The 22,809-nt window shown below is 45.1% G+C and overlaps 1 protein-coding gene across 2 annotated transcripts in view; it reads left to right on the plus strand.

Annotated features, from left to right (window-relative positions):
* The first annotated feature begins 13,520 nt into the window (after window positions 1-13,520).
* LOC129857840 (C-terminal-binding protein 1-like) overlaps window positions 13,521-22,809 on the plus strand; it is a 40,247-nt gene continuing 30,958 nt past the window's right edge. For both annotated transcript variants that reach the window (XM_055926476.1, XM_055926475.1), the window contains exon 1: window positions 13,521-13,809. Coding sequence is in view for 1 of the 2 variants with exons in the window: in XM_055926475.1 (XP_055782450.1) it covers window positions 13,770-13,809 (40 nt within the window). In the remaining variant the exon portion in view is untranslated. The remainder of the gene's footprint in view (window positions 13,810-22,809) is intronic.

A 22,809-nucleotide genomic window follows, 5' to 3' on the forward strand; every position in this document is an offset into this window, starting at 1 on the left:
GGCGTGATCCTGGACAACACCCTGTCGTTCTCAACTAACATCAAGGCGGTGGCCCGTTCCTGTAGGTTCATGCTCTACAACATCCGCAGAGTACGACCCTGCCTCACACAGGAAGCGGCGCAGGTCCTAATCCAGGCACTTGTCATCTCCCGTCTGGATTACTGCAACTCGCTGTTGGCTGGGCTCCCTGCCTGTGCCATTAAACCCCTACAACTCATCCAGAACGCCGCAGCCCGTCTGGTGTTCAACCTTCCCAAGTTCTCTCACGTCACCCCGCTCCTCCGCTCTCTCCACTGGCTTCCAGTTGAAGCTCGCATCCGCTACAAGACCATGGTGCTCGCCTACGGAGCTGTGAGGGGAACGGCACCTCAGTACCTTCAGGCTCTGATCAGGCCCTACACCCAAACAAGGGCACTGCGTTCATCCACCTCTGGCCTGCTCGCCTCCCTACCACTGAGGAGGTACAGTTCCCGCTCAGCCCAGTCAAAACTGTTCGCTGCTCTGGCACCCCAATGGTGGAACAAACTCCCTCACGACGCCAGGACAGCGGAGTCAATCACCACCTTCCGGAGACACCTGAAACCCCACCTCTTCAAGGAATACCTAGGATAGGATAAAGCAATCCTTCTGACACCCCCCCCCCCCCGCCTTAGAAAGATTTAGATGCACTATTGTAAAGTGGCTGTTCCACTGGAGGTCATAAGGTGAATGCACCAATTTGTAAGTCGCTCTGGATAAGAGCGTATGCTAAATGACTTAAATGTAAATGTAAATGTGACCTCAGGTGCAGGTAAGGATGACAGAGGCAGAATATATTACCATTTACAGGGAATTTATTTCATTGACACGGTAATGAGGGGAGAAGGGGCTGGACAGAATCTAAGCAAAGAAAGTAAAAGTTATAGCCCCCTCTCCTACCCACAACTGGCGCACTAACCAAAATACAGGGGGATGGGCCGCCCAGGTCTTACCTAGTGTGAATAGACACCGAATATACTACGGGTATATGTCTGCCCGCAGGCCTCTTGCCTAAGCACTCCCAAGGTGCCTTCCCCTTCCCCCTCTGGGAACAAAAACTGAATAATTACTAACATAAGTAAACAATTTCACTAATCAAAAACACAGTTCTATGGCCACAAAATACTTTACAAAAACGTATACAGACCAACAACAAAGCACATACCAAGAAACTCTCTGCGCAACAACCAAAACAGAACATCCAAGAAGCTCTCTCTTCCTAACAAAGGAACTCTGGCTTTTAAAGCTGCAGAAGGAGTCTGTAATTGCAGACAGCTGTATCCCTTAACAAGAGGGCAGGAGCCGACCTCCCATCTGCAATGGGGCCGACCAATCAGCTGCTTGGGAGAATCCAGGAAGCCATTTCCTGAAATACACACATACATATATACACTGCTCAAAAAAATAAAGGGAACACTTAAACAACACAATGTAACTCCAAGTCAATCACACTTCTGTGAAATCAAACTGTCCACTTAGGAAGCAACACTGATTGACAATAAATTTCACATGCTGTTGTGCAAATGGAATAGACAAAAGGTGGAAATTATAGGCAATTAGTAAGACACCCCCAAAAAAGGAATGGTTCTGAAGGTGGTGACCACACGCCACTTCTCAGTTCCTATGCTTCCTGGCTGATGTTTTGGTCACTTTTGAATGCTGGCGGTGCTTTCACTCTAGTGGTAGCATGAGACGGAGTCTACAACCCACACAAGTGGCTCAGGCAGTGCAGTTCATCCAGGATGGCACATCAATGCGAGCTGTGGCAAAAAGGTTTGTTGTGTCTGTCAGCGTAGTGTCCAGAGCATGGCGGCGCTACCAGGAGACAGGCAAGTACATCAGGAGACGTGGAGGAGGCCGTAGGAGGGCAACAACCCAGCAGCAGGACCGCTACCTCCGCCTTTGTGCAAGGAGGTGCACTGCCAGAGCCCTGCAAAATGACCTCCAGCAGGCCACAAATGTGCATGTGTCTGCTCAAACGGTCAGAAACAGACTCCATGAGGGTGGTATGAGGGCCCAACGTCCACAGATGGGGGTTGTGCTTACAGCCCAACACCGTGCAGGACGTTTGGCATTTGCCAGAGAACACCAAGATTGGCAAATTCGCCACTGGCGCCCTGTGCTCTTCACAGATGAAAGCAGGTTCACACTGAGCACATGAGCACATGTGACAGACGTGACAGAGTCTGGAGACGCCGTGGAGAACGTTCTGCTGCCTGCAACATCCTCCAGCATGACCGGTTTGGCGGTGGGTCAGTCATGGTGTGGGGTGGCATTTCTTTGTGGGGCCGCACAGCCCTCCATGTGCTCGCCAGAGGTAGCCTGACTGCCATTAGGTACCTAGATGAGATCCTCAGACCCCTTGTGAGACCATATGCTGACACATGCACATTTGTGGCCTGCTGGAGGTCATTTTGCAGGGCTTTGGCAGTGCACCTCCTTGCACAAAGGCAGAGGTAGCGGTCCTGCTGCTGGGTTGTTGCCCTCCTACGGCCTCCTCCACGTCTCCTGATGTACTGGCCTGTCTCCTGGTAGCGCCTCCATGCTCTGGACACTACGCTGACAGACACAACAAACCTTTTTTTGCCACAGCTCGCGTTGATGTGCCATCCTGGATGAACTGCACTACCTGAGCCACTTGTGTGGGTTGTAGACTCCGTCTCATGCTACCACTAGAGTGAAAGCACCGCCAGCATTCAAAAGTGACCAAAACATCAGCCAGGAAGCATAGGAACTGAGAAGTGGTGTGTGGTCACCACCTGCAGAACCATTCCTTTTTAGGGGGTGTCTTACTAATTGCCTATAATTTCCACCTTTTGTCTATTCCATTTGCACAACAGCATGTGAAATTTATTGTCAATCAGTGTTGCTTCCTAAGTGGACAGTTTGATTTCACAGAAGTGTGATTGCCTTGGAGTTACATTGTGTTGTTTAAGTGTTCCCTTTATTTTTTTGAGCAGTGTACAAACCGACAGCATAGAAACTAGGGAACGTAACAGAGTTATTGACCTCACAATAAACCAGATTCTGGCTTATTCTGGCACATTAGGGTGCTGAAACTTGAAGCAGCAGCCGCAACACAATCAATCGGAAATGGTCAGTTTATGGTGCAAATTCAAGTAGACATAATTAATTTCAACCACCTACATTTTAATTAGACTTCACTAATAACGAGGGCTATGTGTTGGAGCCTATTTCTTCCTATTTAAAAATGAAGAGGTAGGCCTACCTGTTTGACAGACAAAATTAGGCTATAGGCTGCTATATCCATAGAGTTGTCAGTCAATTCCTTACCCACCATACACTCTTTAAATAGCCTTCCTCCGTGTCAGTGAAGGGCTGTTAAGTTAAAACCATGACTCGAATTTAGGGGGTATGAGAGGGTATGCCATTGGCCTAACTTTTATTAAAGAAAATAACAAAAAGCACAGCCCTTCTCCATTGTTAACTAAAAAGTTTGAAGAAAAATGTAATGGATCAGATTATATAAAGTGATCTAAAACAGTGCTTTGGCCCACGATGATTTATCCTAGAAACAAGCAAAACGCATATGGGGATATCATTGTTTAATTTAATGGGGATATCACTGTCTCTGATTGAGAATCATACTTAGGTAGCCAGTTTTCTCACTATGGGTTGTGGGTAGTTATTTTCTGTGTCTGTGTTTCACCATACAGAACTGTTTCGGTTGTTTGTTTGTGTTTTTTTTGTTATTTTTGCTCCGTGTTCATGTTGATTTATTTAAAATCTAATTATGGACACTTACCACGCTGCACATTGGTCCGACCTTTCCTACTACTCCTCAGACGAAGAGGGGAATCGTTACATTGATATTGGTTATGATTATGACCATGGATGCATTCCAATCTCACAAAATTATAGGCATGACGGAAGATAGGATTTCAAACAGATGTAAATAACATGTATTCTACATCCAGCAAGCTAGTTAGCAAAGTTTACTAGCAAACAGTGAGGAGAAACAATAATACAACAATTTACTGTTGTAAATCTCTACAACTGAAGCTGGTTTTACAATAAAAAATATTTGCCTAAGCATGCTTGATAGACATGGCTGTATGTAGATACTGTCTACCTACCTACCTACCTACCTACCTACCTACCTACCTACCTACCTACCTACCTACCTACCTACCTACCTACCTACCTACGTACACATTTGTACGGTCCGGCCAATGTGTAAAGGTTGAGAGTTATGCCATAATTCCTTATATTAGGCTAGATATTGTTGTAAATGTAATCTCTGTGCCTGTGCACATGGGAAGGATGGTCTCGGGAATTGAGGTGCTTGGCAGTGCGGAAATATTCCAGGTTCTTGTGGTTGGTCCGCACAACCACAAGAAGAAGAAGGCACATGGATGGAAGAAGAAGGCGCAGGGATGTAACTTGAGGTCCAGGGCAAAACGCTGGGACAGGACAGCCCCCGCTCTGACATCCGAAGCATCGGCCTCCACCACGAACTGGTGGGACGGGTCAGGATGAACCACGATGGGAGCTGTGGTGAAGCAGTGTTTTAGATCCCAGAATGCCCGGTCAGCAGCTGGGGACCACGTGAGCGGAACCTTGGGAGAGGTGAGTGCAGACGGGGGAAGCCAGGGTGCTGTAACCCCAAATAAAGCGTCACTAAAAGTTGTCAAATCCCAGGAAATGTTGCAGCTTCACCCTGGACGTAGGCTGGGGCCAATCCACCACCACTCTCACCATTCTGGGATCCATCTGTACACTCCCTGCAGCGATGACGGAATTCGCAATTCTCTGCTTTTACAAAAAGCTGGTTCTCCAGGAGGCATTTGAGAACCTGTCGGACATGGATCACGTGTTCTTGGGCAGAGCGGGAGGAGATGAGGATGTCTTCGAGATAGACAAAGACGAACCGGTTCAACATGGCGCAGAGAACATCATTAACCGGAGCCTGGAATACAGCAGGGGCGTTGGTAAGGCCAAATGGCATGACCAGATACTCGTAGTGACCGCCGGCCATGATGAAGACAGTCTTCCACTCGTCCCTTTCCCGTATCCGCACCAGGTGGAAGGCATTCCGTAGGTCCAGCTTGGAGAACACAGTGGCCCTCTGGAGCAGCTCGAAGACCGAGGAGATGAGGAGTAGCGGGTAGCGGTTCTTCACTATGATGTTGTTGAGACCCAGGTAGTCAATGCAGGGGTGCAGGGTTTTGTCCTTCTTCTCCACAAAGAAGAACCCTGTGCCGGCGGGGGAGGCAGAAGGATGGATGAACCCTGCAGCTAGGGAGTCCTCAATGTAGGTCTCCATAGCCTTGGTCTCCGGATACGACAGAGAGTACAGTCGTCCCCGGAGTGGAGTGGTGTCTGGGAGAAGGTCAATCCCGCAGTCATATGGTCGGTGCGGTGGAAGCGAAGTGGCCCGGGCCTTGCTGAACTCCTCTCGGAGGTCCTGGTACTCCGCGGGAATGGCGGAGAGGTCCGGGGCAACTTCCGAGCCCCCAGGAAGACATCTCGGGGCAGGTTGCACTGACTTCAGGCAATCGGCATGGCAGAACGGGCTCCAGCCCATGATGGCACCAGCAGACCAGTCAATGAGGGGATTGTGCCGCTGGAGCCAGGAGAATCCCAATACCACGGGAACATGAGGAGACTTAATGAGCAGGAATTGGATTGTCTCGCTGTGGTTCCCTGACACCTATAGGTAATGGAGATGATATTGTGGGTGACCCGGTCTATAGAGCTGCTTTCCAGTGCTCTACCGTCCATGGGAATGGAGAGGGGCTGAGTGGGGCTGTCCAGCTCTGAAGCCAGGGTAGCATCCATAAAGCTCTCATCGGCCCCAGAGTCGATGAGTACCCGGAGAGATTTCGACTGGTTCCCCCACAGCAAAATGGCATGAAAAGGGGTGTAAGGGGAGAGGAAAAGTGCCCAAAAGCCAACGTGCAGAAATCCATTGCATAGTCTGCCACACTGTGGGAGTCTTGCTGAAGCTGGAGTAACTTATGGGCAGCCTCTCTCCCGGACAATGAAGCATCGAAACTTTATTTACCTCCGCCACAAACTCCTCCAGAATGAAGCATAATGCCGACTGTTGTTCCCATACTGCCATAGCACAGGTGAGAGCCCTCCCGGACATTAATGTGATGAGGTACGCTATCTTAGAACGGTCCTAGGGGAAGGAGGAGGGCTGCAGCTCGATGATGAGGGAACTTTGAGCGAGAAACGCCCGACAGGTGCCCGACTCTCCATCGAGGCATTCCGGGGGAGGTAAGCAGGGTTCCCGGGAAACCTGGATGACCGGAGAGGCGGCGCTGCTAACAGCTGGGTTACTGAGGGGCTGGGAGGTTGCTGTCATGGTCAGGTGCCTAACAGACAACCTGCGGAAATGCTCCAGCAATGTGTTCAACGCTTGGTCATGGCGTTCGGCCATGGTCTGGAACCCTTCCATAAGACCACGAAGCAACTCCTCATGCCTTCCAATGGTGGCTCCTTGGGAGGAGATAGCATTGTGAAGCTGGTTCGAGTCTGCTGTGTCAGTCATGGCCAGTTCGTACTATCACGTTTCAGTTAAGACCCAGATGCACACAGTGTAACAAAAGTGTATTACTAGTTCAGGGGAAGGCAAAACAACAGCTCAAGGGCAGGCAGAGGTCAGTAATCCAGATAGGGTGCAAAACGTCCAGAACGGCAGGCAGACTCAGGGTCAGAGCAGGCAGGGGTCAGTATAATCCAGCGTGGTTTGGCAAGGTACAGAATGGCAGGCAGGCTCAGGGTCAGGTTAGGCAGAATGGTCAAAACTGGGAAAAAATAGAAAATAGGAACTAGAACTGACAGGAGCAAGGGGGAAACCGCTGGTAGGTTTCACAAAACAAAACGAACTGGCAACAGACAAACGGAGAACACAGGTATAAATACACCTGGGATAATAGGGATGATTGGTGACACCTGGAGGGGGTGGAGACAAGCAAAAAGACAGGGGAAACAAATCCGAGTGTGACAGAACAAGGATATTTCAAGTTATTTTAAATTAGAACATAACAGTATGCTGCCATCTTGTCCATTTCAAGTATTCTCTCATTGACTGAGACAGGTCTCTGTCATCATGACAGGCAACACTTTGAGGTTGACATCCACCTATCTCGCTCAATGAGAGAAGACTTCTTTGGGTAAATCACATTATCTGGTGTAATAATCAGTAGCTACAGTTTTCTGCTCTTGTGTGTCTCTACACCCGAGACACACTCGGACACACTGAACTGTACTACACCTATTTTTTGTATGTTACTTTTACCATATTACATTATTGTTGAATACCCAGTTCTGTTGAGTTAGCATTAAATAGTGTACACTCCCCTGTATTTTTGGTTTTGACAAATAAACATTATTTGAATATCTGAATGTTTAGTATCTGTTTGATGCTACAGAGCCATGTACAGCTTATATAAATATATTTAGTGAATCCGTAAAGGCAGACACATTTCTAAGATTGATAGAAAATTGCCATATTTATTTTTTGGTGGTTCTACATGGTCTTATGCTGAGCCACATTAGCTGAGTTTACACAGACAGCCCAATTCTGATATTTTTCCACTGATTGGTCTAAATCACATCAGATCTTTTCACATCAGATCTTTTTCAGAACTGATCTGATTGGTCAAAAGACCAATTAGTTAAAAAAAATATCTTAAGGTTAGCGTTTTACACATTTTATGGAAGGGTTTCAAACAAATGGGACCGGCTAGCATATTGTTTAGGTACAATGAGGGACAGTGCGAATTGCTTTTGAGAGGAAAGATCAGTCAACAAAGTGAATGGGCTAAAGTTGTGAAAAGTCTTCGGAGGCCAGTTCTTACACAGTATGAATTGTTGTGTATGGGAGAATGAGGAGAAATGGAACATCTCAATCGCTCTCATATACAACAAAACAATAACTTTTTTTTTACTACCTTTTTCTCCCCAAATTCGTGGTATCCAATTATTAGTAGTTACTGTCTTGTCTCATCGCTACAACTCCCGTATGGACTCGGGAGAGGAGAAGATCGAGAGCCAGGCGTCCTCCGAAACACCCAACCAAGCTGCACTGCTTTTTAACACAGTGCGCATCCAACCCGGAAGCCAGCCGCTCCAATGTGCCAGAGGAAACACCATACACCTAACGACCTGGTCAGCACACTCTGCCCGCCACAGGAGTTGCTAGTGCACAATGAGACAAGGATATCCCTGGCGCCAAACCCTCCCTAACCCGGACGACGCTAGGCCCATGTGCCCTGCCCCATGGGCCTCCCGGTCGCGTCCAGCTGCGACAGAGCCTGGGCTCGAACCCAGAGTCTCTGGTGGCACAGAGACTCTTAGACCACTGCGCCACCTGGGAGGCACCCAAAAACAATTACTTTTAGCACAACCACAACCACCTTCCTCATCTCAAAGTAATGTCTGTAAACCTCCCCAGCCCATTGACTTTGACTGATCATTCTTGTCAATAGTAGCCATTTGCAGGGGATTTGTTTTTACCTTATCTTTGCATAGTGTTTTGAGAATCTGCAGAGAAAAGAATGAGGTGGTTGTGTCATTACTGTTGTAGTCATGATTTTTTACCTTTCAGTGTCCCTTGCTGGTTTCTGTCACACAATCTTTTTGTGCTCCATAACCGCAAGGTGTGTCCACCCCCTCATGCTCCTGTACCCACAATGCAGCCGCGGGGCACTGTGAAATGACTCCAGATAACCTACATTTTACAATGAGAAAGGTCAAAAGAGAAGAGGGGTAGAATAAATCTGAAACATGCATGAGAGCATCAGCTGTTCCGGACGACTGTGTGATCACGCTCTCCGCACCCAATGTGAGTAAGACTTTCAAACAGGTCAACATTCACAAGACCGCAGGGCCAGACGGATTACCAGGACCTGTACTCCGAGCATGCGCTGACCACCTGGCAAGTGTCTTCACTGACATTTTCAACCTCTCCCTGGACGAGTCTGTAATACCAACTTGTTTCAAGCATGCCACGATAGTACCTGTGCCCAAGAACACTAACGTAACCTGCCTAAATGACTACCGAGTCGTAGCACTCACGTCTGTAGCCATGAAATGCTTTGAAAGGCTGGTCATGGCTCACATCAACACTATTATTCCAGAAACCCTAGACCCACGCCAATTTGCATACCGCACCAACAGATCCACAGATGACACAATCTCTATTGCACTCCACACGGCCCTTTCACACCTGGACAAAAGGAACACCGATGTGAGAATTCTATTCATTGACTACAGCTCAGCGTTCAACACCATAGTGCCCTCAAAGCTCATCACTAAGCTAAGGACCCTGGGACTAAGCACCTCCTTCTGCAACTGGATCCTGGACATCCTGATGGGCCGCCCCCAGGTGGTAATGGTAGGTAACAACACATCCGCCATGCTGATCCTCGCACGCCCCCATTCTCGTCGACGGGGCAGGTTGAGAGCTTCAAGTTCCTTGGCGTCCACATCCCCAACAAACTAACATGTTCCAAGCACACCAAGACAGTTGAAGAGGGCACAACAAAACCTATTCCCTCTCAGGAGACTGAAAAGATTTGGCATGGGTCCTCAGATCCTCAAAAGGTTTTACAGCTGCACCATTGAGAGCATCCTGACAGGTTGCATCACTGCCTGGTATGGCACCTGCTCGGCCTCCGATCGCAAGGCACTACAGAGGCCCAGTACATCACTGGGCCCAAGCTTCCTGCCATCCAGGACCTCTATACCAGGCGGTGTCAGAGGAAGGCCCTAAAAATTGTGAGAGACTCCAGCCACACTAGTCATAGACTGGTCTCTCTGCTACCGCACTCAAGTGGTACCGGAGCACCAAGTCTAGGTTCCAAAAGGCTCCTAAGTAGCTTTACCCCCAAGTCATAAGACCCCTGAACAGCTAATCAAATGGCTACCCAGACTATCTGCATTGGCAATTTCTCGCATGTAATTGCCTTCATTTCTCAGAACAAGAATAGACTGACGAGTTTCAGAAGAAAGTTATTTGTTTCTGGACATTTTGATCCTGTAATCGAACCCACAAATGCTGATGCTCTAGATACTCAACTAGTCTAAAAAGGCCATTTTTATTGCTTTTTTAATCAGGACAACAGTTTTCAGCTGTGCTAACATAATTGCAAAAGGGTTTTCTAATCATCAATTAGCATTTTAAAATGATAAACTTGGATTAGCTAGCACAACGTGCCATTGGAACACAGGAGTGATGGTTGCGGATAATGGGCCTCTGTACACCTATGTAGATACTCCATTAAAAATAAGCCGTTTCCTTCTACAATAGTCATTTACAACATTAACAATGGCTACACTGTATTTCAGATCAAAATGATGTTATTTTAATGGACAAAAATTGAGCTTTTCTTTCAAAAACAAGGACATTTCTAAGTGAACCCAAACTTTTGAAAGATAGTGTACTGTGGCAGACCAGGGGGTTTGGTCAAGACGTTTACATAGATCAGACACGGACAGAGTATGATTAGTTCGGTTTCAAGGGTGTTTATTAAATAATAAATCAAAAAGAAAATAACAGGTCTCCCCCATGAGACCCTCTCCGGGATACCTTCTCTTGGGCTCCGGGTCTTCCTGTCAGGCACACAAACTCAACTCCTTCGGCTTAGCGCGGGTAACCGTATCCAACCACATGGAAGTCAGCTCACTTCCTCTAGTTCTTTCTCTGTGTGCTGCCCTTCTGGTAGCTTTATGGACCTCGCACAGCTGGTGAGCAATCTGCCCTTGATTACTCACCAGCTCCCAATCAGCCCCAATTAGTCCTGTCCGGAGAGCCCGTCGAGACCTGGCACGTCCAGCAGATGGAGCCACCACCTCGTGATGTATACTCCATCTGTTACCAGGCCTCGATGAGTCTCCCCCTGGTGGCTGACCTGCTGTACGCCAAAGTACATATTACCTCAATTACCTCGACACCGGTGCCCCCGCACATTGACATTGACTCTGTATTCTTATCTCTTACATTTTTTTAGGTATTGTCTTAAAACTGCATTTTTGGTTAATGGCTTTTAAGTAAGCATTTCACTGCTGTATTTGGCGCATTTGACAAATAAAATTTTATTTGATTTAAATTGATTGCATGGTCTCAAACTGTGTTTGCTAGGGATGGGGGAAAGTGTGACACCACTCCAGCCCCAAAGGATGGGAGTTGCCCATCCCTTTTCTGGAAGCTCTGGAGCAGGTTTTCACCAAGGATCTCTCTGTACTTTGCTCTGTTCATCTTACCTCTTGACTAGTCTCCCAGTTCCTGCTGCTGAAAAACATCCCCACTGCATGATGCTGTCACCACTATGCTTCACCGTAGGGATGGTGCCAGGTTACCTCCGAACGTGATGCTTGGCATTCAGGCCAAAGAGTTTAATCTTGGTTTCATCAGACCAGAGAAATCTTGTTTCTCATTGTCTGAGAGACCTTTAGGTGCCTTTTGGCAAGCTCCAAGTGGGTTGACATGTGTCTTTTACTGAGGAGTGGCTTTCATCTGGCCACTCTACCATAAAGGCCTGATTGGAAGGTTCTCCCATCTCTACAGAGAATCTCTGGAGCTCTGTCAGAGTGACCATTGGGTTCTTGGTCACCTCCCTGATCAAGGCCCTTCTCCTCCGATTGCTCAGTTTGGCCAGGTGGCCAGCTCTAGGAAGAGTCTTGGTGGTTCCAAACTGCTTCCATTTAAGAATGATGGAGGCCACTGTGTTCTCGGGGACCTTCAATGCTGCAGAAATGTTTTGGTACCCCTCCCCAGATCTGTGCCTCGACACAATCCTATCTTGGAGCTCTACTGACAATTCATTCAACCTCATGGCTTGGTTTTTGCTCTGACATGGACTGTCAACTGTGGGACCTTATATCGACCGGTGTGTGCATTCCCAAATCATGTCCAATCAATTGAATTTACCACAGGTTGACTCCAATCAAGTTGTAGAAACATCTCAAGAATTATCAATGGAAACAGGATGTACCTGAGCTCAATTTCGAGTATCATAGCAAAAATACTTATGTAAATAAGGTATTTCTGTTTTTTATTTGTGATGCGTTTTCAAAAATGTCTAACCTGTTTTCTCTTCGTCATTATGGGGTATTAAGTGTAGATTTTAGAATAAGGCTGTAACGTAACAAAATGTGGAAAAGGGAAGGGGTCTAAATAATTTCCGAATGCACTGTCTAGGCTACGTTCCATGTTGTTCCCTATAATAAAATGTCAAACATGGACACAACTATTCAATATAAAGAGAAATAATCTACACAATAATTTGTTAAATGGGCCTTTTCCTATAATGATAACTCAATCAGGCGACCGGTACTCAGTGCTGAACAGTGCTGAAATAGAAGCTGCGTCGGGTCTCGCCCCTCTATTCATCTGCTGATTACAAGGACAAGGGGAACCTGATTAGTAATCCTAGATAATCAATGCTACTCTGAGACACTTTGTGAATACAGGCCTAGATCTTCCCGAAATGTTAGGTGTGTGAGTAAGTAAGTGGCAGGTAGGGGTTACAGGCAGTGAGACAAGTATACTGCAAGTGTGTGTGTGGTGGCCTGGCCAGTCAAATTTGGGTTGTTTGTGTAGCCTCAGGCCTTTGGCTCTTAATCTGAAACTCTCACCATTCTCTGTACCTCTTCACTGTCACTGTTGAGAGATGTAATTCTGTGACACCTCTTCTCTCCTCCTTTCCTGAGCCATGCCCTCGACAGACAGGATAGCAACAACAGCAGAGCTACAGCACCCCTCATTCTGAAATGACACCTAAAATGTTCAGATTACCAATGGTTAAGTAGGTAGCTAGGATATATCAGTTAGCTAACCATTTACAGTAACAGCAGTTCATTCATAAGACAAAAAAACACTATCTGTGTTGGGACTACCTTATAATCTTAAATCTACATCAGAAATAAAGAAATATCACTTTATCTTGGCATTAATAGAAATGAATACATTAATTAATAGATATTAGATTCATACAATGAAGTTAAAGGGTGAACTATTTTGAAGGGACATGAAGTGTTGGCTGTGCATTTAGCAAATGACAGGCATTCCACATTTAATCCCACCCGCATGTAAAAATCAAAATATTCAGATATTGTTTGGTTTATATGCAAAAACGTTTAAAGCCATTTTTAGTTTTTCCGTAAAAAAAAGAAAAAAAATAAGTTTTCGTGTTGCTGATTGCGCCATTTTAACACAGAAAAGGAATTAACCACACGTACATGGGCCGTTACTGCATAACATGTATCATTTCGTATTCTTCAGGTAATCTAACCTAGCACGCATAAAACACGTCTGAGTGGAGTCCCCTCATCTGTTTTTCAGGGGAAACGGAAGTTAGGTCTGTATCCCTGAAAACCGAAAACATCCGCTTTTGACCGAAAACATCAGCTTTTTACCACACTGTGGAGAGTGTCTTTCAGGAAACAAAACATACATTTTGTTTGGCCTTAGCTCCACCCCATTCCTCTTATTTTCTTTCAGCCACCTCACACTTGCGCCCTTCTCTCTCTCTCTCTCTCTCGCTCTCCCACTCCCACAAATGCAGTGACAGTTGGATTCTGTGTGTGCATGCATGTGTGATAGAGAGAGATAGTCGAAATAGAAAGTGAGAGAGGGAGGGAGAGTGAAGGAGCAAAGGGGAATGCTTGCCACTGAGGGGCAGGGAAAAGGAATAAGGAAATTGAAGTAGCCGCCATATGCTGTGGATTTTTATGACTGTCTTACTGAAGTGAATATTCTTTTTTGGGGGAAAAAGATGGGAAGCTCGCATTTTCTGAACAAAGGCTTGCCTTTAGGTAAACATTTAGCTTTCCTTTGGTGCATTGGACCACATGTTAACTGTGATTGTGGTGTGTACACAGTGTACTGTACAGTATTCTTCCTTCCTTTCCCCCTCCACTCTCTCCCTCTCTCTCTCTCCATTATCTTCATCTCTACCATTCAGCAACTTACAATGCTGTAATAGCTTGCTTTCAACTCCGAATATGTTTCTGTTGATGCCTTGTATGCTTAGCCTATAGCTTCCTGTAGGGGTGAAGGACATACATACTATTTCCCTTCAAAAAATGTAAGGGCTGGCAAGGAGACACACAGCAGATACTTCCTAAATGGCCTTCCCGTTCATTGTGCAGTTGGGAACGGTGTTTCCAGTTCCGTCTGACTTGCTTCCTAATTTTCTTTTTAGGGAAGAAAGAAACATTGAATCCAGAACAGTCTACTATGGGAATACTTCAGATTCAGGAAGGATAGAAAACAGTTTTGTAGGTGCTTAGTAGTCATGTTAGTATTGTGAATACTTCCATGACTGATTTTTTTTTATTTTACCTTTATTTAACTAGGCAAGTCAGTTAAGAATAAATTCTTATTTTCAATGATGGCCTAGGAACAGTGGGTTAACTGCCTTGTTCAGGGGCAGAATGATAGATCTTTACATTGTCAGCTCAGGGATTCGATCTTGCAACCTTTCAGTTAATAGTCCAACATTCTAACCACTAGGCTACCTGCCGCCCCAGACTGGTGTCTGTTACTTGGATTTATTTTTTATTGTATTCACAACATCAGCATATTTCCTACAATGGGGGTCTTGTTTGTTGTTGGATCTTTTTCTATTATTATTCAAGTCTGGACTCGTAGGTGTGTTCAGTTCTGTGATCAATGGATCGTGTCTTATCTTGTTATTAAAATCAGGCTAATTGACACAGATACCAACTCACCCCTGGGGAGCTCAAATTGGCAGAATTACCCTAATACAAAGATCCCATATCAGTATTACCATGGAATGCCATGGATGTTGGTGATAAAACATTTCATTGTTTGTTAATTTCTTTATAATCTTTGAAGAAGACATGTTGGCTTAGCTAATAGTTTTTTTATTTTCATTGATCTAAAACACAAATGTCAAACGTGGCTGATAAAACACTCCAGTAATCGAGCTAGGCATATACATTCATCCTCATTTTCATGTTTGTAGTGAATTACACCCTGTGGCTGATCAGTCCAGTTGTGATCTAAACGCAGACAAACAAGACGTGGCTTAATGATTCTGTTTACCTGTGTGATTGTGTTTGTGTGTTTGCTCACTTGTGTGTGAGTGACTAGGTGTGTGTTTGTGCGCGTGCGTGCGTGCGTGCGTGCGTTCGTTCGTGTGACTGACTGAGTATGTGTATTGGTGTTTGTGTCTCTCGGTGAGTATGCATGTGTCCGCCTGCATGTGTGTATGATGGTGGCGGGATGAGGTAGGGAGGGAATGAGGGAGGGAGCTGAAGGAGAAGAGAGGGGTGTGTCTATACTCCCCTGGCTCGCCTAGGAGGGAGATTTCCTGTGGGAACAGAACAGTGGGTTGAGACAGTCACGCCATGTTTGTTCATGTCAGATTGGCTATGATCATAAATCACAAAGCCTGAGCTGCTCACAGGTGCACAGTTTCCCCCCCTTCTTTATGGTGGTTACCGTTTCTGATGCTACCTTTCATATCAATGGAAATATGGGTTTATTGGGCTGTATTGAAAAATTATGTATATGAGGACATCTTAAATAAGTGGGGAAAGAAATTAAATAGAGCTATGTTTGAAGCATTTCATATTTGCAGAGTAAAGGACAGCTCGGATCAAATCAAATCAAATTTGATTTGTCACATGCGCCGAATACAACCTTACCGTGAAATGCTTACTTACAAGCCCTTATTGACCAACAATGCCATTTTAAGAAAATAGAGTTAGGAAAATATTTACAAAATAAAATTAAAAGAAAAAATAACACAATAAAATAACAATAAACAATAACGTGGCTATATACAGGAGGTACCGGTACCGTCAATATGCGAGGGTACAGGTTAGTCGAGGTAATTTGTACATGTAGGTGGGGGTAAAGTGACTATGCATAGATAATAAACAGCGAGTAGCAGCAGTGTAAAAACAAAGGGGGGAGGGGGGTGTCAATGCAATAGTCTGGGTGGCCATTTGATTAATTGATCAGCAGTCTTTTGGCTTGGGGGTAGAAGCTTTTAAGAAGCCTTTTGGACCTAGACGTGGTCTCTCCGGTACCGCTTGCTGTGCGGTAGCAGAGAGAACAGTCTACGACTAGGGTGACTGGAGTTTTTGGCATTTTTTTGGGCCTTCCTCTGACACCACCTAGTATAAATGTCCTGGATGGCAGGAATCTTGACCCCAGTGATGTACTGGGCCATACGCACTACCGTCTGTAGCGCCTTACGATTGGATGACGAGCAGTTGACATACTAGGAGGAGATGCAACCGGCAGGATGCTCTTGATGGTGCAGCTGTAGAACTGAGGACCCATGCCAAATCTTTTCAGTCTCCTGAGTGGGAAAAAGCATTGTCGTGCCCTCTTCACGACTATCTTGGTGTGTTTGGACCATGATAGTTCGTTGGTGATGTGGACACTAAGAAACTTGGAACTCTCGACCCACTCCACTACAGCCCCGACAATGTGAATGAGGGTGTGTTCAGCTCTCTTTTTCCTGTAGTCCACGATCAGCTCCTTGCTTACATTGAGGGAGAGGTTGTTCCCCTGGCACCACACTGACAGGTGTCTGACCAACTCCCTATTGGCTGTCTCATCATTGTCGGTGATCAGGCCTATCACAGTTTTGTCGTCAGCAAACTTAATGATGGTGTTGGAGTCGTGCTTGGCCACGCAGTTGTGGGTGAACAAGGAGTACAGGAAGGGACTAAACATGAACCCCTGAAGGGCCCCCATGTTGAGGATCAGCGTGGCAGATGTGTTCTTGCCTACTCTTACCACTTGGGGACGGCCTGTCAGGAAGTCCAGTATCCAGTTGCAGATGGAGGTGTTTAGTCCCAGGATCCTTAGTTTAGTGATGAGCTTTGTCGGCACTATGGTGTTGAACACTGAGCTGTAGCCAATGAACAGCATTTTCCCATAGGTGGTCTTTTTGTCCAGGTGTGAAAGGTCAGTGTGGAGTGCGATTGAGATTGCGTCATCTGTGGATCTGTTGGGGCGATATGCTTAGTGGGTTTAGCGTTTTGATGGTGTTGATGTGAGCCATGACCAGCCTTTCAAAGCATTTCATGGCTAACGACGTGAGTGCTACGGGGTGGTAGTAATTGAATGTTCATTTTCTTGGGCACAGGGAATATGGTGGTTTGCTTGAAACATGTAGGTATTACAGACTCGGTCAGAGAGAGGTTGAAAATGTCCGTGAAGACACTTGCCAGTTGGTCCTTGTATGCTCTTAGTACATGTCCTGGTAATCCGTCTGGACCTGCGGCCTTGTGAATGTTGACCTGTTTCAAGGTCTTGCTCATATCGGCTACAGAAAGCGTGATCACACAGTCGTCCTTGTATCCTTGTTGAACACAACTCAGGCTTTCTGGGGTGCTGTAGTTTGACTGTATGAACGTAGATGAGGGTTCACAGGAGCAGGCTGAGGAGGGGCAAACCTTAGGCCAGAAGAGAGACACTGTTTAGAATACTGGACGTAAGGGTCGTTCGTACTGGTTCTCACAAGATCAGATGCTCCACTGGAATGACAGATATTTCCTTCCAGTAGGAACTGGGTCTCTAAATGTGTGTCACGTTCCTGACCGGTTTTCTGTTATTTTGTATGTGTTTGACGGTCAGGGCGTGAGTTTGGGTGGGTAGTCTATGTTATGTGTTTCTATGTTTGTTAAAGTGTGACCTGATATGGTTCTCAATTAGAGGCAGGTGGTTGTCATTTCCTCTGATTGAGAGCCATATTAAGGTAGGTGTTTTCACATTGATTGTTGTGGGTGGTTGTCTCCTGTGTCTGTGTTTGTCGCGACATACGGGACTGTTTCGGTTTGTTTGTCAGTTCGTTCTTTTGTGTGGTCATTTTTCCTGTTCGTGAGTTCTTCGTTTTATGTAAGTTCGCATGTCCAGGTCTGTCTACTCCGTATTGTTATTTTGTTAGTTATTCTAGTTAGTTCGTTTTTTGTCTTGTTAAATAAATTCATTATGTCCTATTCCAACGCTGCATTTTGGTCGAATCCTTGCTCCTCCTCTTCGGATGAAGAGGAGGAGGAAATCCGTTACAATGTGTCAGTAAAATGTGGTAGATGTGATAAGAAAACTGATAGGGATCTTTTCCTTTCTCACTAATTCTCCCATTTGATGTTATCAAAATAATTCCTTATAAGCAGGACTTCCAGGCATAAGCGATATAAGTGATCGCTTAGCCGGAAAAATAATTACAAAATATGTAGAATTGCGGTAAATTAGCTTGTGAAAATGTATTTTTTAAAAGCTTAACGTATTGCAGGCATCTACTGTATATTGAACAAAGATATAAACGCAACAGGTTGTGTTGGTCCCATGTTTCATGAGCTGAAAAAAAGATCCCAGACATTTTCCATACTCACAAAAAGCTGATTTCTCTCAAATGTTGTACATCCCTGTTAGTGAGCATTTCTCCTTTGCCAAGATAATCCATCTACCTGACAGGTGTGGTATATCAATAAGCTGATCAAAGAGCATGATCATTACACAGGTGCACATTGTGCTGGGGACAATAAAAGGCCACTCTAAAATGTACAGTTGTCACACAACACAAAGCCACAATGTAACATGTTTTGAGGGAGCATACAATTGGCATGCTGACTGCAGAATTGTCCACCAGAGCTATTGGCAGATAATTTAATGTTTTCTCTACCATAAGCCACCTCCAATGTTTTTTAGAGAATTTGGCAGTACGTCCAACTGGCCTCACAACTGCAGACCACGTATAAACACGCCAGCTCAGAACCTCTACATCCGGCTTCTTCACCTGCGGGATCGTCTGAGAACACTCACACAGACACCTGATGAAACTGTGGGTTTGCACAACCAAATCATTTCTGCACAAACTGTAAGAAACCATCTCTGGGCCTCCCGAGTGGCACAGTGGTCTAAGGCACTGCATTGCAGTGCTATCTGTGCCACTAGAGATCCTGGTTCAAGTCCAGGCTCTGTCGCTGCAACCGGAGACCCATGGGGTGGCGCACTACGGACAATGAAAACAATTGCATTTTATCAATGGCAATTTTAATGCAGAGTGATACAGTGACAATATCCTGAGGCCCATTGTCGTGCCATTTATCCACCGCCTTCCCCTCATGTTTCAGTATGATAATGCACAGCCCCATGTCACAAGGATCTGTACACAATTTCTGGAAGCTGAAAATGTCCCAGTTCTTCCATGGCCTGCATACTCACCAGACATGTTACCCATTGAGCATGTTTGGGATGCTGTGGATGGATGTGTGTTCCAGTTCCCGCCAATATCCAACAACTTCACACAGCCACTGAAAAGGAGTGGGACAGCATTCCACAGGCCATAATCAACAGCCCGATCAACTGTGAGAAGGAGATGTGTTGCACTGCATGAGGCAAATGATGGTCACAACAGATGCATATCTGTATTACCAGTCATGTGATATCCATAGATTAGAACCTTATTAATTAATTTCAACTGACTGATTTCTTTATACAGTTGAAGTCGGAAGTTTACATGCACCTTAGCCAAATACATTTAAACGCAGTTTTTCACAATTCTTGATATTTAATCCTAGTAAAAAATCCATGTCAGGTCAGTCAGGATCACCACTTTATTTTAAGAATGTGAAATGTCATAATAATAGTAGAGAGAATGATTTATTTCAGCTTTTATTTATTTCATCACATGTGGGTCAGAAGTTTACATACACTCAATTAGTATTTGCTAGCATTGTCTTTAAATTGTTTAACTTGGGTCAAACGTTTCGGGAAGCCTTCCACAAGCATCCCACAATAAGTTGGGTGAATTTTGGCCCGTTCCTCCTGACAGAGCTGGTGTAACTGAGTCAGGTTTGTAGACCTTCTTGCTCGCACACGCTTTTTAAGTTCTGCCAACAAATTTTCTGCAGCATTGAGGTCAGGGATTTGTGATGGCCACTCCTATACCTTGACTTTGTTGTCCTTAAGCCATTTTGCCTCAACTTTGGAAGTATGCTTGGGGTCATTGTTCATTTGGAAGACCCATTTGCGACCAAGCTTTCTGACTGATGTCTTGAGATGTTGCTTCAATATATCCACATAATTTTACTTCCTCATTGTGCCATCTATTTTGTGAAGTGCACCAGTCCCTAATGCACAAAGCACCCCCACAATATGATGCTGCCACCCCCGTTCTTCACGGTTGGGATGGTGTTCTTCGGCTTGCAAGTCTCCCCCTTTTTCCTCCAAATATAACGATGGTCATTATGGCCAAGCCGTTTATTTTTGTTTCATCAGACAATCTTTTTCTCCATGTGCAGTTGCACACCAAAATCTGTCTTTTTTATGCCGGTTTTGGAGCAGTGGCTTCTTCCTTGCTGAGTGGCCTTTCAGGTTATGTCAATGTAGGACTCGTTTTACTGTGGATATAGATACTGTTGTACCTATTTCCTCCAATATCTTCACAAGGTCCTTTGCTGTTGTTCTGGGATTGATTTGCACTTTTTGCACAAAAGTACATTCATCTCTGGGAGACAGAACATGTCTCTTTCCTGAGTGGTGTGACGGCTGCGTTGTCCCATGGTGTTTATACTTGCGTACTACTGTTTGTACAGATGAACGTTCTTTTTCTGAGGACTTGGCTGATTTCTTTTAATTTCCCCATGATGTCAAACAAAGAGGGACTGAGTTTGAAGGTAGACCTTGAAATACATTCACAGGTACACCTCCAATTGACTCAAATTATGTCAATTATACTATCAGAAGCTTCTAAAGCCATGACATCCTTTTCAGGAATTTTCCAGGCCATTTAAAGGCACAGCCAACTTAGTGTATGTAAACTTCTGACCCACTGGAATTGGGATATAGTGAGTTATAAGTGAAATAATCCGTCTGTTAACAATTGTTGGAAAAATGACTTGTGTCATGCACAACGTAGATGTCCTAACCGACTTGCCAAAACTATAGTTTGTTAACAAGAAATTTGTGGAGTGGTTGAAAAATGAGTTTTAATGACTCCAACCAGTGCATGTAAACCTCCGACTTCAACTGTATTTACTGTAACTCTATGAAATGTTTGCATGTTGCGTTTCTATTTTTGTTCAGTGTATACATGATAGAAGACATTAGCAGAATATTCTTTGATACCACACAAGTGGCAGATTTCAGGCTACTGTGCAACTCACTATTCAGGTAGGATGCAATTTTGGAACGTCATTCATCATTATTTTAATAATTTGTTTTATCATTATTATTAATGTATTTAATTGTTATTATTGTAGGCCTATTTATTCATCTGAACCAGGTCTTTAAAACATACTTTTACAAATGACAAAAACACTATTCCTTGTGTTTTGAACTTTATAGACAATTGTTTTATTGATTTTTACTTTCCTAAAACAATGATTGTCCACTTCACGGTAAGAATTAGCGTGCCAGATGTGTTGTTGCCTACACTTACCATCTGGGGGTGGCCCATCAGGAAGTCCAGGATCCAGTTGCAGAGGGAGGTGTTTAGTCCCAGGATCCTTAGCTTAGTGATGAGCTTTGAGGGCACTATGGTGTTGAACGCTGAGCTGTAGTCAATGAATAGCATTCTCACATAGGTGTTCCTTTTGCCCAGGTGTGAAAGGGCAGTGTGGAATGCAATAGATGTCATCATCTGTGGATCTGTTGGGGCGTTATGCAAATGGAGGGGGGGGGGGGGGTCTAGTGTTTCTGGGATAATGGTGTTGATGTGAACTATGACCAGCCTTTCAAACCATTTCATAGCCACGAATGTGAGTGCTACGGGTCAGTAGTCGTTTATGCAGGTTACCTTAGTGTTCTTTGGGCACAGGTACTATGGTGGTATGCTTGAAACATGTTGGTATTACAGACTCAGACAGGGAGAGGTTGAAAATGTCAGTGAAGATACTTGCCAGTTGGTCAGCGCATGCTCGGAGTACACTTCCATGCAATCCGTCTGGCCCTGCGGCCTTGTGAATGTTGATCTGTTTAAAGGTCTTACTCACATCAGCTGCAGAGAGCGTGATCACGCAGTCGCCCGAAACAGCTGATGCTCTCATGCATGTTTCAGTGTTACTTACCTCAAAGCGAGCATAGAAGTTATTTAGCTCGTCTGGTAGGTTCGTGTCACTGGGCAGCTCTTGGCTGTGCTTCCCTTTGTAGTCTGATATAGTTTGTAAGCCCTGCCAAATCCGACGTGCGTTGGAGCCGGTGTAGTACGATTCGATCTTAGTCATGTATTGATGCTTTGCCTGTTTGATTGTTCGTCGGAGGGCATTGTGGGATTTCTTCTAAGCTTCCGGGTTAGAGCCTCGCTCGTTGAAAGCGGCAGCTCTACCCTTTAGCTCAGTGCGAATGTTGCCTGTAATCCATGGCTTCTGGTTGGGGTATGTGCGTACAGTCACTGTGAGGATGACGTCAGCGATGCACTTATTGATGAAGCCAGTGACTGATGTGGTGTACTCCTCAATGCCATTGGAAGAATCCTGGAACATATTTCAGGTTGTGCTAGCAAAACAGTCCTGTAGTTTAGCATCTGCTTCATCTGACCACTTTTTTATAGACCGAGTCATTGGTGCTTCCTGCTTTAATTTAATCAGGAGGATAGAATTATGGTCAGATTTGCCAAATGGAGGGCAAGGGAGAGCTTTATATGTGTATCTGTGTTTGGAGTAAAGGTGATCTAGAGTTTTTTCCCTCTGGTTGCACATTTAACATGCTGATAGAAATTAGGTAAAACTGATTAAAGTTTCCCTGCATTAAAGTCCCCGGCCACTAGGTGTGCCACCTCTGGATGAGCGTTTTCCTGTTTGCTTATGGCGGTATACAGCTCATTG

Source organism: Salvelinus fontinalis, chromosome 6 (genome assembly GCF_029448725.1).
Source record: "Salvelinus fontinalis isolate EN_2023a chromosome 6, ASM2944872v1, whole genome shotgun sequence".
NCBI lineage: Eukaryota > Metazoa > Chordata > Actinopteri > Salmoniformes > Salmonidae > Salvelinus > Salvelinus fontinalis.